Source organism: Lepidochelys kempii, chromosome 1 (genome assembly GCF_965140285.1).
Source record: "Lepidochelys kempii isolate rLepKem1 chromosome 1, rLepKem1.hap1, whole genome shotgun sequence".
In the NCBI taxonomy this organism is placed as follows: domain Eukaryota; kingdom Metazoa; phylum Chordata; order Testudines; family Cheloniidae; genus Lepidochelys; species Lepidochelys kempii.
In genome coordinates, this window is record NC_136380.1 from 33575353 (window position 1) to 33592017 (window position 16665).

A 16665-nucleotide genomic window follows, 5' to 3' on the forward strand; every position below is an offset into this window, starting at 1 on the left:
TTAAGTGTAGGGACTGTGACAGTTGGCCCTGGTGTCAAGTGCATAAATGAGCTATTTTGTAAAATCAGTTCATTTAAGGAGGAAATAATAATGTAATGTTGGTGCCAGAGCTCTGTGAACAAATTCAAACATTGGATACTATGTTCTTGCAGAGCTTTCTCTACACTGTTGTTCAAAGTGAAAGGAAAAACTCTTTCCCATCTGGCAACATATTGTTTTCATAGATCTGACCACTATCAGAAGTAGCTATGTACTTGATGCATAAAATTAGATGGACCAGTTGATTTTAAAAAGTCGACATGTATCTATTACAGTATTTAAATTTATTATTGGAACACATTTTATTGTCATCACAGATTTTTGCTTTTTTTCATAATTTAGGAATTTTTCACTTCTACCTGTTTTTTTTTTATTATTTGGTTATTTTTTTAAGTTCTCTTTTAAAGACCAGTAACATTTTATATATTATATATTTCCATAAATTTGGGGATCTTATGGGGATTCATAGCTGAAGGTTTTCAGAATAGTAGTCTTGTATGGGTTTATCTTCACTTCATAACTTCCCAAGGAAGTGGTATTTTTATGTTCCTTACATTTTTAGATTAGGTTGAAGTGGGAGCCGGGACTGGCAGACTTATGTGACTTTTTTTATGCATAACGTTCCAAGGCGAATACTTCACTGTTGCCTCTGTAGAGATGATAAACTTACTAAGTGAAGTAGTTACCTTTCTAAACTAACACTCCTGTAAAACCATCTTCTTCCCCCCCCCCCCCCACATGTGCACTTTTGTTTTGAGAAGGCTACTGATATCTTCTTTTGTTTGAGCAAGTCATTTTGCAGTTTTGATTCACTATATTATAGACCATCAAATCTGGCCCTCACATAAATATACATTTTATTTATATATATATATAAATCTCTCTCACTCACACACACACACACACACACACACACACACAAAACGTTAATTTTAGATAAACTGCAATAATCAAATGTGTAATCTTGAGTTTGGTGATTTTGTGGAATTCTGAGTAAGCGTACTTGACAAATTAGAAATGGAAAGGGTGGTGGCACATGCTGGTACTGTGATTTAAACACATTGTTTTGATGAAAAATTACGGAGCAACATTTTTTACATCTATGTTATCTTTACCTGATTTCATTGCTGTTCCAAATTAATTGGCAATAAGAGCAGCTTTCCAAATAAGAAAAATTGCTTAGTCCTAGCTATTGAAAGTATTTTTGACAGGGGCTGCAATCTGTTTATTCTGTATTGAATGTAATACCCTATTTATATAAACAATGGTTAAAAACCTTTTGGCTTATTATGTCTTACTGCATTTGATAAACATGGATATTTCCCTGTCTGTTTCCTAATGGAGCTGAACTTCTGATAGCTTGTGTACTAGCTTTGTTGGTTGTCAGCACAACTTTAGACATCCTTGCATGAAATTAGTTGCTGTTTCACAGTGATGCTATTTTAATTGGCCCTGCAATACTTGTGGATTTTTTCCTATTGGTGGGAAGAGTTGATAACGTGCCTTTCCTGGTGGCAGAGTGGGGATTTACATTAATATGAATTAATATTTTTCACTGAAAATGACATTCACCACTATTTTTATAACTATTTTAAAGTTCAATAGGTCAGTGAGTTCTGGCCTAGAATTGAGTGTTCCTTTTTTTCCTTTAGTTTCCTGTTGAGTGTTTTTTCAATATCTTTGGTACAGCTACTGGAAAAATCATGTTTTCAATTTAATCAGGATGTGTAGCTATGGAATGCTATCTATATTGTTCTAAGAGCTAAATTTAGGATGAATAAATATTTATGCTCTTTGGGAATATCAAAATATCTTGGTTCAGCATGTGGAACCATCTTCATTTATATATTTAGATTTACTAAATGTCTAGGTGCCTATACAACTATTAAAAATACAAAAAAGAATGCATTTCTTTAAATGAAAGGAAGTACCCAAGGTCACTTTACAATATTACACATTTAATATTAACAAAACAGTCCATTTAACAATTAAGAACTCAAATTAAATCCTTATGAATAGACACTCCAAATCCTAACACACCTTTGAGGTTGTGATTGATTTGTATTTGGTATCTGTTTCTTCACAATTATTTAAAAGTATGCTTTCTATCCTAAAGACAAAACTTAAAATTGACTTCTTAAAACTTTTTACTTGAATTACTTAGTGCAGTCTAATCTGTTTTCTTTAGTCTCAGTAAATTGACTTCATAGAATTTTTAGTAAGTCTCTGCATAGTCCCGTGAAGGTGTAAGCTCTAAAAGGCAAGGATTGTCTTTTTTGTTTTGTCTGTACAGCACTTAACAAAATGATGTCCTGGTCCATGACTAGGGCTTCTAGGCACCATAGTAATACAATAAAAAGGAACTAAAAAGAAGAAATGATTGGCTAGGTTATGCAAAATTGGGCTATAGTTTATACACACAATGTTGGTGCAAGCTCCCAGGGAGAAGGAATATATCCTGTTTTGAAGTATTAAGGTTAGGAGCACTTATTGTACACAGTTGTAGTGACAGTCAGAATAATTGCAAATTCTTCTTCGAGTACTGGTCCCTATGTGTATTCCACACATGGGTACACATGTGCACCTTACACCTGAGATCAGAGATTTCTAGGAAATAGTGTCTGTTGATTTGCAAATGTACAGTTTTCTCCTCGTGCTCTGAATCGAGGGTATAAGGGGAAGTGAAGACCAATGTGTTTCTATTTCCTTCTTACCGTGGTATGGTCTGAGTCACAATCCTCTGTGTCCAAAACTATTTTCATCTAACGTCTAATCTATAAATATATGTGTTTGTGCATAGTTTTGGTATTTAGTCTTTTAATGTTTATAGTTAGTGTAGTTCTCCCCACCTCAGGGAGTTTTCCCCACAGAGAAAGGCCATGCCCAGAGTTGAGAGGTTCAGGAACTGTATCTGCTGTATCTGCTCCTTCTCCATCAGTGACAAAACACCAGCGCTGCCTTTACTGCTTTGGGGAGGCTCAGATCACTGCCAAGTTGTCACTTATTCCCTCCCCAAACCCACAAGAGATGAGAGCTCCATCTGCAGAAACATTTCATGGAGAAGTCAATGAGACCTCAGTTGGATCCAGGCCTGGGAGATTCCCCTATACAGCAGCCTCAGCCTTAGACAGCAAGCAGCACCTGTCTATGCATGACCCCTGGCGCAGAGGCCAAAAACATTAAGCCTAAGAAACTCTCTCACGAAAGTAGGGGACATGAGGATAAACATAAGCATTCCCATTAGATCTGCTCTAAGAAAAAGAATCCCTGTCTGCCTCAGTCCAAGTTGCACAAGTCCTTGCATGCCCTCCTAAAGACCCCGGTTCTCATAAATCTTCGCATAGAGAAGAGAAGTTGCAAAGGAAGAAGGATCTGTTGGTTCTGGCTCTGGCTCCGGCTCCAATTCACAGGCTAACAGATGGGCGCACACAGTCTCTGGTTGGAAGTTCTATGTTGGACTTCCATTCGATGGCACCAACATACTTCAGAAAGGATATGCCAAGAGCTGTCTTCTTAGATATGCTGTATCCATTGGTCTAACCTCCTTGTCTCCTCAAACTCACCAGAGCATATTTTTGTCTTACCCTACCTACAATCTCCTGTTCTTTCAGGTCCGTTCCTCCTCCTGACAACACCTCAAAGAGAGATGGCCTCTCTCGTACCCCATCCACAGACCGGAGCATGCTTCCACCGGTACTATAGGTAGAATTTGAACCTACCTTTTCATAAGATGAGTCTGATGTTCTGGAGAATCTTCACCCCTTTGAGAGAGTCCAGTCTGGATACAAATTCCTCAGTCTTGGAGCTGCCTTCCTCCCAGAAATGGCTACCCAGGGACTGTTGGTGTCCAAAACCTTGAGGTCCTCCTCAACCAGTCAACGCTTCATACTGGCCCTGCTAGGGCTCATAGATCCATATACTAGATGCCCTGGATCTGAATGAGAATCACACCATCCCTCTTCCCTGATCAGTAGTGCCCAGCCCATCAAAGTACACAGAGGAGGAAATTGAGTTGGCTCCGCTGGACAGTTCCAAGAGGTGTGTCATCCTCAGCACCAGATCAGGTAGTCGCTCTGTCATGCCTGTCTCTGCCTGATGACCGCAGGCAATACTAGGAGCTCTTGTAGAGGGTGGCAATGAAGCTCAGGATCCCTCTTGAACAGGTCAGTGACATGTAACATAGACTCCCAGACACCTTAAAAACCTCTGGCCGTAGCATGGTGGCCCTCCCAGTAAACAAGGCCATTAATGGAATCTGCCAGGGCAGTATTCCATGCCCCAGCCTCCTGTGCCCTGAAAGGGGCTAAAAACATTATTTTATTCCAGCTGAAAGGGCAAAGTTCTTATTTACCCACCCAGTGCCCAATTCCTTGGTGGAGCAGGCAGTCATAGAAAGATCCAGGTGGCGTCAGACCAAGGCAACTCTGTCAGATAAGGGTGCTAAATACCTTCCTCCCCAGAAAATCAAGGCATCTTCACTGATCAGCCTTCAATTCAGAATTGCTAACTACCAGGCCCTGTTAGCAAAATATGAATTCACAAATTAATCCGTATTTCTGGAATTCAAAGGCAAACTTCCACTGGAGGACGGGGCTCAATTCCAAGCCTTCATTCTTGAAAGCAAATTTTTTCTCCAAATGGTGGTGTATGCAGCTGACACTGCATCCAGAGTGATTGCCATGGCTATAGTCATGAGGCGAGAGACCTGGCTTCACTCTTTGGGGTTACCTAGGGAAGTTCAGAATACCAGTGAGGACTTGCCCATTGATGAGTCTAATCTCTTCATTGAAGAGACAGGTGAGTCGCTACACCCACATAAGGACTCTAGGACAACCCTACTCTCCCTGGGTATTTATACCCTGGCTTCAGAGAGAGGGCACCATAAGCAGGTTTATAAGCCTAGACCACCTCCTCAACACTTTTATCACCTGTGTTCTTATGAACTGTCACGTAAGTGCAAGAGGGTACAAAAACCCAGATTTGTGACTTCTTCCACTTCAACTGCTGCCACGCAAGCCCACCCACCATCCAGGTGTTCCTTTTGATGGGATGCTCAAGAGCCATATTCCTCTATTAATGCCATCCTTCACTGCCCCCCAAACCTGTGTTGGCCACCTCACCCACTTTACTCACAACTGGAGGGCAGTAAGGTTGGACAAGTGGATGCTAAGGATTATTCACTCCAGCTACACAATCAAGTTTGTGTCTCCTCCCCATCACAAACCCCCTTTTTAGGGACCACTCTTATTCAGAGGACCTCCATCAGGAGGTGGAGTCTCTTCTTCAGCGAGGGGCTATAGAGCACAGGCCACCTCAACATCAAGGGAAAGGGTTCTATTTCCCATATTTCTTTTTCCCCCAACAAAATCAGAGGTTGGAAACCAATTCTCGATCTATGACCACTCATCATCTTTGTTTGAAAATCCAGAATTTCTCATGGTCACATTGGCATTAATAATGCCTTTTCTCAAGGAGGGCACATGGTTTGTGGCTCTTGTTATGAAAGATGCCTTCTTTCATGTGTGCATTCTCTCATCCCACAATAGGTTCCTCAGATTCTTGGTAAGACAAGATCCAATACCAATTCAGAGTGCTCCCATTCAGTCTAACTACAGAATCCAGGGACTTCACAAAGGACTTCAGTGGTGGCAGCCCAGATGAGCTTGGCAACTGGCTTCTGATGGGTAGATCCAGCAGAAAAGTTCAGTTGTCTACCCTATTCCTAATTTGTCTGCTACCTTCCTTGGTCAATATGGAAAATTCCACTTTGATTCTCACAAAGACCATAAACTTTATAGTTATATCAAACTAAGTATGTAGTGTAGATCAAGTCTTAGTTGTGAACAACTTGGTAAGACAACTCACCTTCAGACCACAGTCAAGGTCTGCCTTTCCCTACAAGGCCACATGGCCTCATGTATTTATGTAACACCGTTTGCCAGGCTCCACTTCCATTACCTACAGGCCTAGCTGTGGTCTGTGTATGAATACTAGGGTAACAATTCCCACAAAGGTCATGGCTTCTGTAGTTTGGAGGATAGAGCCAAGTGAGTGTGTGGGAGACCCTTTCCTTACACCCACACCTGATGTGACCATTATCACAGATGCATCTCTCATAGTTAGGGGAGCCCACATGGATAAACACATTGCACAAGGCACTTGGTCTCTTAGGATGCCAGGATGCATATCCGCCTACTAGAGAGTGGTACGTCTAGCCTGCAATGCATTCCTTCCACTCATTTGGTCCCACCATATTCAGATAATGTCAGACAACATGACAGCTGTTTTCTACATAAACCAGGTGGAGCAGGATCCCTTTTTCTCTCTGAAGCAACATATATACCTTCTAGGTGTACAGAACTCTGGCAGACCATCTCGGCATATACTTCTCCACAGACCACGAATGGGAGCTATGTTGTTGTGTCGTAAACAAGATCCTCACCTATTCTTGTACCCGTTTGCCTCCCAGACAGACAAAAAGTTTCCTCTGTACTGCTCAAGAGCAGCTCTGGGCCAAGGCTCTAGTGTAACACCCGTCTAGATGAACTACCTCAGGTATGCCTTTCTTCCTATCCCAGTGATATCACAGGTCCTACAAAAGATTCACCATAGTAGAGCTTGGTTCATTCTTTTCACGCCCAACTGGCCCAGGCAGTTTTGATTTTCAGATCTTCTATGAATGTCATGCCAGTGAGGGGTCAGATACCTCAACCCAAGCTCTTTTCATCTCACGGCTCCACCTCCATATTTCGATGGGTGTCAGACCTGGAACATTCATGTTCAGAGTTTGTTCAATGTATTCTCAAGCAAAGTAGAAAGGACTCCATCAGAAAATGCTATCTGGGCAAAGGGAGACATTTCTCCACCTGTATACAGCAGAACCATATCCCCTGAATTCACAGGAATTCCTGTTAATCCAGACTATCTACTCACTCTCCAGATATCAGGTCTTTCCATTCTCTCGGTGCAGGTCCATCTTTCAGCAATCAGTACCTTCCATCCTTCATTTGAAGATTATACTGTTTTCACTCATCCCACTACAACCAGATTTCTGAGGGGCCTCATTAGGACATTGCCACCAGTGGCAAAATGAACAACTTAGTGGGATCTTAATCTTGTTCTTGCAGTACTTACCAGACTGCCTTTTGACCCACTCACCACCTGCTTAATGTCCTATCTCTCTATGAAAGTTGCCTCCTTAGTCACCATCACATCTGCCAGAAGAGTGAGTGAACTGGAGACGCTTATGGCAGACCCATCATACACCGTATTTCATAAAGAGAAGGTTTCCCTTCATTTCCACCCAAAATTCATCCCTTAGATAATTTCTGAGTTTCATATCAGTGAACCTATTCACATACCAGTATTCTTTCCAAAACCTCATGCTTCCAATGAGGAGATACTAGTTTACTCTCTCTGTATCCAATAGGCTTTGGGGTTCAACCTGCATGGAACAAATCAATTCGGAGAACACCTAGACTATTTTGTTTCTTTAGGGATCAACCTAAAGGACAAGCGTTACCTGCTCAGAGACTTTCTAAGTGGCTCTCTAGCTCATCCTTGTATTGTTATCATCTGACTCATATTCCTCTCCCGGAGCGCCCACTCCATTAGAGCAAAACATCTTCTTCTGCAGCTTCTCTTCGAGACCTAGCTAGGACATATGTAGGATGGCTACCTGGAGCTCCATCGTTTTTACTTTCACCAAACATTAGACAATAGTCCAGACCTCTTCTGCAGATTCAGCTGTGGGGACAGGAGTATTAGACATCTATACCAACTGCATCCTCACCCCCTCCCCTTGTTTGATGACTGCTTAACAGTTACCCATGTGTGAAATACACATAGGGACCAGCACTCACAGAAGAAATTGAGGTTACTTATCTGTAACTGGAAGTTTTTCGAGATGTGTGGTCCCTGTGTGTGTTTCACTATCCACTCTCCTTCCTCTCTGTTGCGGATCATGACTGGATTCAGGGTAAGAAGGAACTAGAAAGGCATCTATCTGCACTGCCCCTTATACGTTTGGCTCAGAGGATGAGGAGAACAGTGTGTATGTGGACCAACAAACACTACTTGCTCGAAATATCCGACCTCAGGTGCATGGTGCACATGTGTATCCACATATGGAATACAGATAGGGACTACACATCTTAAAGAACCTCCAGTTCCAGATAAGTAATCTCCATTTTTCAAATTAGACCACCAGTTTAGATTAATATGATCAGCTCTAAACAATATGTCTATTATATAATTACTAAAATAGTGTATAGCACTTTAAAATATTAACCAAATATTATATTAAAAAACTTTAAACTACTTTGTTGATATCATTATATGAGAAACTGTTAAATTTTGGTGGGTGGTTCTTCTGTGATCCAATTTGGTCTAGCTAAATTCCTTTGTAGAGCAATGTTGAATAATAAACGAGTGAAAATAATACTTTCCATGCTTTGCTCAAGTGTATAACTAATAATCTGTGGCCGGTAGAAACCAGGATCTGGAACAGAAGTGGAGGCTATTCCAAAAACACAGGGGTGCCTGTAAGGAAAAGTAAATAAGGATTTTTACTATGTGGCTTAGTGTGCAAACACAGCAGCAACACTGACACACAAATGGATAATTCACAGTGAAGGCTGACACTCCCATCATTAATTTGTTCCTTTATGTATGACATACGCATTGTATATGTTCATATCCGTGCATGATCTTGCATACCAAGCACATTGGAACTTAGACATGACAGGATGATGTATGGATGGAATGTCTGCTTTAAATCTGGATATCCCTGGCCAGTTTAGATTTCAGTATTAAATTTAGTACTTCCGTATTAGAAACGGGTTATATTGGACATGCCCATATGTCCCAAAGAAAGCCAAAACACCAACAGTGTGGAAAATCATTCCTGATATCAAATTAGGTGATTGGTTGAACACTGCATAGTAACAATACAGTAACTCCTCACTTTAACGTTGTAGTTTTGTGCCCGAAAAATGAGACTTTAAGTGAAACAATGTTAAGTGAATCCAATTTCCCCATAAGAATGAATGTAAATGGGGAGGGGGGGTTAGGTTCCAGGGAAAATTTTTTTTGCCATATAGTACAGTACTATAGTTGGGAGGTGCAACCACCTTACCCCACACAGGGTACAGCCCCCCTGGCACTGGAGACAATGAGGCAGGCAAGGAGGCTGAAGGTGTTGTAAGCTAGGAGAAGCACATTGTGCAGCAGCAGCTTCCCCTACTCTGCAAGCAGCTGGGGGGGGCTTAACCCTCGGCCTGCCCAGTCCACCCCTCCCCCCCCAACCCTCCTCTTCTTCTCCCCTTTTACTCTGCATACTGCATCCTTGCTCCTCCCCCCTCCCTCCCCTGCCTCCTGCCTGCAGCAATCAGCTGGCCTGCAGCGTTCAGGTGGTAGGAGGGAGGGGGGAGGAGCGAGGACTTGGCGCGCAGCCTCCCTCCCCTGCCTCCTGCCCATGGCAATCAGCTGGTTTGCAGTATTCAAGAGGCAGGGGAGGGTGGGTGAGCCTACGCGCCAAGTCCTCGCTCCTTTCCCCTCCCTCCTGAACACCACAAGCCAGCTGATTGCCATGGGCAGGAGGCAGAGGGAGGAGGGGGAAGGCTCTGATCTGTGGGGTCTGCTGGCAGGCGGGAGGCGCTGTGTGTGGGTGGGCGTAGGGGAGCTGATAAGGGGGCTTCCAGCTATGGACAAAGCAGGCACCCAAGCGATGTTATAGCAAAACATTGCACAACTTTAAATGGAGCATGTTCTGTAATTGAGCAGGGACTTAAGATGGAAACAACATTAAGTGAGAGGATGTTAAGTGGGGAGTTACTGTATTTGCTATAGAAAAGATTGGTGCATATCTGAGTTTAATATTTTTATGTGCACTTTCAGAGCAATCCTAATGGATGTGATATGGAGAGAAATGTGGTTATTTATCCCACTCCCTAAATAGCCTTCTCTTTCATATTATAAATATTTATTAACATGACAATGAAGTTGCTGGTGGTAAACTTGATATGGCTTCAATTTTTGTGTGAATGATGGCTACGCCATCCCCAGCTTTTGAGCAAGTTACCTTGAAATCAGTGGTTCCCACAGCGTTTTGTGGAACTCTAGTTGTCTGCAGAACACGTGCTGGTGGTCTGCAGAAAGCCATCTCATCACATAGTTGTGGTTCATTCCTTACTGTTTTCCCCAATAGACTGAAAAGCAGCTAAACATTTTTGTTTTGTTTTTTATTTTACTTTTCCAAGTATACAATTGCTGTGGTTGCCACAGTGAGGCTATTTAGTTGTCAATGGGCAGGAAAGTGGTCCTTAAGACAATCTATTTCAAAATATGGTCCACGTAAAGAAAAAAATTGGGAAGCCCTCATATTACTTAATACTCTGATAGACTGTACTGTCTGGTCAGTCTCTAATGATTTACTGATTAGCTGATTAATAGTCAATGCTTGGGGAATTAACACTATACTAAATTACTTGATTCTGCATGAGATTATAGGCATAATTGTTTTTGTTTTGAAAGATTTTGTAGTCTCATCTAAACATGAGAAGTAATAAAGTAGAAGGGTAAAAGAGATTGTGAACAGATACTTTAAAACACAAGGGGCCAGTTTCTTATACCCTTTTCACCACCATTGTTCCCAGTGGGATCAATGAGACTCTTTCTGGAGAAAGTGCTACTTACTAGAGTAAAGGTTTCAGAATCTGGCCTATGGAAAACTGACTGAATAAGGTTTTTTGCTAATAGTTTTGAATTATGCTTTTGCTGTGTGGGTTTTCTAATCTCTGTTTTAGACTTTGTCTGCTCTAGCACAGCATTGTTGTGAATACGTGAGACTCTGTCTAACTCTGTTTTGTTTTGTCTCAGTCACATTGATCAAACAACAACATGGCAAGACCCTAGGAAGGCGATACTTTCACAGATGAATGTTACAGCCCCCACCAGTCCTCCAGTGCAACAGAACATAATGAATTCAGCATCAGGTAAGCAAACATATATAAATATTTTTCTATTTATATTTCCAAGAAAGGCATTACAAATGTATGAACAACTTTTTGACAAAATTTCAACTTCTGCAATAACAAAGTACAATTCCTCTCAATGTCCCTGCCCTTACTAGTTTCTTTCCACTAATTTAGAAACATTATATTTCTTTCCTTTTTAAAATGTAAATGCATAAATCTTGATGCCTTAAGCAACTGGATGACGTGAGCTGAAGGGATGACATGAATTTGTAACATCAGCATAAGTGTAATTTAATTTTTGTTGTGCTTTCTAATGGAGGACACTAACTTTTTAAGAGATGAGGTGGTAAACTAAATCTTCCTCCTAAATATTAAATACGTTGTTTATTTTCTTTTCTCCCCTTCAGAGGTGTGCTTGCACATCTCCTCCTGCCTTTTTGAATTTTGTTCTTCCCACCTGGCTGTTTCTCTCACATCTGTTTTTGAAGATCTCCCCACAAAAAGAAAAGTCCTTTTGGCAGAGGAAATGCAATGTTTTCCTTCCTCCTCCTCCACTCCTAAGTTCCCATATCATGGTGACCATTCCTTTAGCTGATGGAGTACCATATTTGGCTTCTCCTGGAGCCTGTCAACACAGCTTTTTCAGCTAGCTTGTGGGGCATCACTCGAGAGTAATGCAAGGTGCACACTCCCATAGGCTAAAATTCACTATTTTCCACGTGCTCCCTGGCCCTGCTACTCTAGCGAGCAAGCAAATCATCTTGGTCCCATTGCTAATTTGTGATAGCTGTTGTGGCTTTCCTCATATTTTGTCTGCTCCTTCCTCTCCAAGTCTAATTTTTATTTTGTCTGCCTCTTCATCACCATTACATCCTCAAGATCATTCTTGTGCCTCTTTGGTCCTCTGCATATAGATTCATATATTCCAATGCTAGAAGAGACCATTTTGATCATCTAGTTCTGACTTCCTAAATAACGCTGTCCATTGAACTTTCCCAAAATAATTCCTAGAGTATATCTCTTAGAAAAATACCCAATCTTGATTTAAAAATTGTCAGAGATGGAGAATTCACCACAACCCTTGGTAAATTGTTTCAGTGGTTATTTACGCTCACTGTTAAAAATGTGTGCCTTATTTCCAGTCTGAATTTATCTAGCTTCAACTTCTAACCATTGGATTATGTTTTACCTTTCTCCGCTAGATTGAAGAACCCATTATTAAATATATAGTCACCATGTAGATACTTACAGACTGTAATCAAATCACCCCTTAACCTTCTTTTTGTTACTCTAAATAGGTTGAGCTCCTTGAGTCTATCACAGTAAGGCATGTTTTCCAATCTTTTAATCATTCTCATGGCTATTCTCTGAACCTTCTCCAATTTATCTGCATCCTCCTTGAACTATGGGTACCAGAAAAGCATACACTATTCCAGCAGCAGTCGCACCAGTGCCAAATAGAGATAAAATATCCCCTCTGCTGCTCGAGATTCCCCTTTTAGACGAGCCTGCATCTTATTCCCTGCTTAGACAAGTTTGTATCTGTTTTATGCTGCTGCTTACACACTACAGACAGCAGCAAAAGATTAACAGGCAAAAGATGAGATTGAACAGTTTGTGGCTGTGACTTTTGAAGGGGAGGCAAGTCAAGCCATTGTCTTGACTTACTGCTGGCGAGGCAATGGGATGAGATAGCACTCTGAGTTCAGTCGGAGTTCCCCCATCCCCGAAACAAATGAAGAGATCTTAGATGGATTTAAGGAGGTCATGGCTGAGTGCAATTAAAAATCCCAAGATTTCTCTTATCTGAAAAGATAATCTAACTCAGCCATGACTTTTCCGTTAATGTATGGAATGTATGATGGGAAAGTTACAGACATGATTCCCCTGCAGGATTCTTTATCTGGAGACTTCAGAGGAATAGGGAACGGGAGAAATGAGGCATTCCCACTATCACAACCCTGATTTATTTATCTCTCTGCTTATACCAGAGAACTAAATTTTCACTGCCGAACTGTGCTGTTCTGTATTTTAAGCTGTCTTTAAAGACTTTCATCTCACCTTATTGCAGAGATTGAGAGGAAGAAAGTGATGTCGATATTCGTGAAGTGGCACACAATGCAAACTTAAAGTTTATTCTAAAATTGACATTTCTCTTTGGTGTCTCATACTTCTGGGAAAATAACCTTGTTTAATGCAAGTGCATGAATGTTCATGACTTAGTCTGTTTTTTTTTTAAATAGGGCTTTCCGCATTGTAGATCAGTCTAGTAAATTCTCCTCCCAAAATCTGATTTTGATCAGCTCTGTAAAGAAACTGTGTAAAAATTAACACAGGGTTCTTGTGTATTACCAAAAAGATTATCGTATTTTTGTCTGGTTTGACTATTGAACTTAGAAAATGAGATGCCAAGTAAACACTTCAGCTGACATTTTTTTTTAACCCTTTTAATTCGCTTGGAGAGTTGATAGTTCCAAAATTTTCTTGTATTTAACAAAAGTACGTTGAGAGAATTGAATTCTAGGACTGCATTCATTGTAAATTGATGCTACTATTGACAACCCAATTTGATTTAATGTACCTAATGTATTAAAATTGATTTTTTTAAACTATACTTTCATATTTTGCCACATATACATTGTTCTTTTACTTTATTGCTGAGTTTGGTAATTAATGCATTCTTAAATGTGTGACTAAAGAGAGTGGGAAATGAAAGGATGAAATGGGCAACTGCTAAGTATCTTCCCTTTGTGGGAGCAAGGATTGTTTTTCTGTGTTAGTACAGCACACAGGACAATGGGACCTCAAGCTTTTTGGTTGCTACCATAATGTAAATATTTACTATTACTAGTAGTAATGATCTGAATAGTTTTCTTAAGTTTCCTAATTTGAATAGTTATCCTCAGGAATTGGTTTGTAAGGGTGGAAAGTAAAGTTTTTTGATGCCAAAAGTTGGGATTTGCTGGCATGAATATTGTTACTGGCAGTGAAATGTGATCTAATGCTTCTTGTTCCAGAGATCTCAATACTCTTTTAAAAAAAAAAAAATGGTTAGGCAGATGGCTGCACTCTTCCTGGTTTGAGCTTGTTCCAAGTAACCTGCCTAAATTTCTTGAACCATACTGGTGGGAAGGGATGTTGCAGTATTAAAGACAAAATAATCTATGTAATCTTCCTGTGTCAAATTGGATTAAATGAAGTAATAGAAAATTCTCCATCTCATCAACAATGGGAAGAAATAACTTGTTTTTGTATGTGGTCTATTTACTAGTAGAAATTGGTCTTTATAGTTGTTTCTGGACTCCTCTGCTGTGCCACTGAAAGACATACCGATTGAGAGTTCTACAGCAGATGTTTACAACCTTTTTCTTTCTGAAGCCCCCTGCCCCGCCAACACGCTATAAAAACTCCACGGCCCACCTGTGCTATAACAACTGGTTTTCTGCATATAAAAGCCAGGGCCAGCGTTAAGGGATAGCAAGCCAGGCAATTGCCTGGGACCCCATGCCACAGGGACCCCTGCAAAGGTACATTGCTCAGGCTTCAGCTTCAGCCACAGGTGGCGGGGCTCAGAGCCCTGGGCTTCAGCCCCAGCAAGTCTAATGCAGGCCCTACTTGATGGCCCCCCTGAAACCTGCTCATGGCCCCCCAGGGGGCTCCAGAGCCCTGGTTGGGAACCACTGTTCTATAGAAAAAGCTGCATAGCTTTGGTAAGTCTCTTATTAAAGTGATATAAGGTGCTCAGGTACCTTAGTGATAGACAGATATACATTTCAAAATAAAAATAACCGTGTCAGTTTTCTATGCTTTCATAGTTGATAGAACTGATGTGGAAGATTTTGCACAAAGGAAGTGTACAAGTAACATAATTGTGTCCTTTGAATCATTAATTTTACCCATCAGGCCGCTCAATTTGCCCTCTTCAGCCAAACATGTAGAGACATTACAAATGTAATTTGGCAATAGATTTTTTTATTTTAATGCTGTCCATCAATTCCATCAGTGTTCTCGTTTCCTTCCTTTTGCCTTCTATACCCCCCCCCCCCCCGGAATTAATTTTCTTTAGTGGTATTTGGTAGAAATCCTCAGAACTTAAAGCTACATTTTAAGTGACTGTTAAATTAGGTTAGAATTTAGCAAGAAAATGGCCATGTGAGAGAGGCGGACAGAAGCAAATATGTAGTTTATAGCTCCTTGTGGGTAATATAGCAGCAAATGAACCAGGGCCCTGTGGAGGGTGTAAATTTCAACTACCTTTATCTTGAGGATTCCTGCTCATTTTTAGCTTCAAATTTACCTTTTCTCCATACAGTTCATGATATTGTGTACACTGTAAAAACTGGATATTATATGTGCTTATCAGAAAAATTATGAAAAAAGTGTGTAAGAGCTCATCATACGTTGGGCTACATTTATTTAGAGGGGTGCTACTCATTTTGGGAACTTGTCATGAAATTGAGCCATGGAAGGTTTACGACTCTGGTGAGAGTCTCATGTTAGAAGATTGAGATTTGAAAAGTAGTGGGGGTGAGGGAAGAAAAGTTCCCTGCAATATGTTTTGTTTTTTCTCATGTAACAATAAAGGTGAAGGATGTACAAAATTATTCCATGTGCATCTTTTTAGACTCTGTTCCCATGTAGTGTTGGACATCTTGGTGGATTTGGACCATTTGATATTACGAAGCACCTAAAAGTTTTTGGTTGATAGGATCACATAGTTGGCTGGCTGACGGTTATAGATAGATAGTTATGAAGAGAAGCTATTCCACTGTCTCCTTGTGAATTGCTCAGAAATTTTTATTTAAAAATAAACCTTCAAGGTGTTTTATAATAGCACTATCTGGATTAGCTGACTTTTACTACTAGAGTTTAGCTGTTGCTTTAGTTTGACAAATTGTGGATTTATGGACTGTTTGGTCTTAATTACTTACTTGTTATCAAGTTGGCAGATGTAAGTATTTATGTACATACCTCCACTTGCTGTATGTATCACCCTTAGAAGAAATGTCTTGTTCCCTTCCTGCCCTATCTCCATCTCTATTTAAAAATTAGACATTGTAAGATTTGCTCACTATACATTAATAAAACTTGTTTGATCTACCTTCTGTCCTCTTTTTCCACCCCTTCTGGCAACTACATGTTCTGTGTTTCCTTAATTTATACCCTCAGTTATTCAGGGCGGGGACAGAATCTCAATACTCTCTATAGAGGATAACTTGTGTTTGGAATTGGAATCTAGTTTTTTGAAAATTTTGTCCAGATAGTGTCAAAGTTAACAAAGATGAATAGAACAGGAAGAAGGCTCATTTCCATTGCAACAGGATGTTGTTTGCATTGGGAAGGTGTTTGTGATCAAACATTTTATATTGGATAAAGCAGTCATTGAAATTGCCAATATCTACATTGGAAAAGAAATATGTACTCTGTACACTACACATATATGAGTGAGAATTTCAGAAGCACTCTGCTCCCATTGAAGTCAGTGGAACTTCTATAATTATATAGGAAATATACTTGACACCTTCAGGTCTTCTGTCTGTCATCTTCCTCCCCTCCTTCTTCTTCCCTCCCCCCCCCCCCCCTTCCCGAGAGAGTGTCTGCTGCTCTACCTCTTCTCCACCCTTTGAGTTTTCCACCTGGTGAGTGGCTC

At 40.6% G+C, this 16665-nt stretch overlaps 1 protein-coding gene across 8 annotated transcripts in view; it reads left to right on the forward strand.

Moving 5' to 3' along the window:
• YAP1 (Yes1 associated transcriptional regulator) overlaps positions 1-16665 on the forward strand; it is a 140188-nt gene that overhangs the window by 56352 nt on the left and 67171 nt on the right. For all 8 annotated transcript variants that reach the window (XM_073338081.2, XM_073338091.2, XM_073338101.2 and 5 more), the window contains exon 3: positions 10918-11033. In XM_073338081.2, the coding sequence (XP_073194182.1) occupies positions 10918-11033 (116 nt within the window). The remainder of the gene's footprint in view (positions 1-10917; positions 11034-16665) is intronic.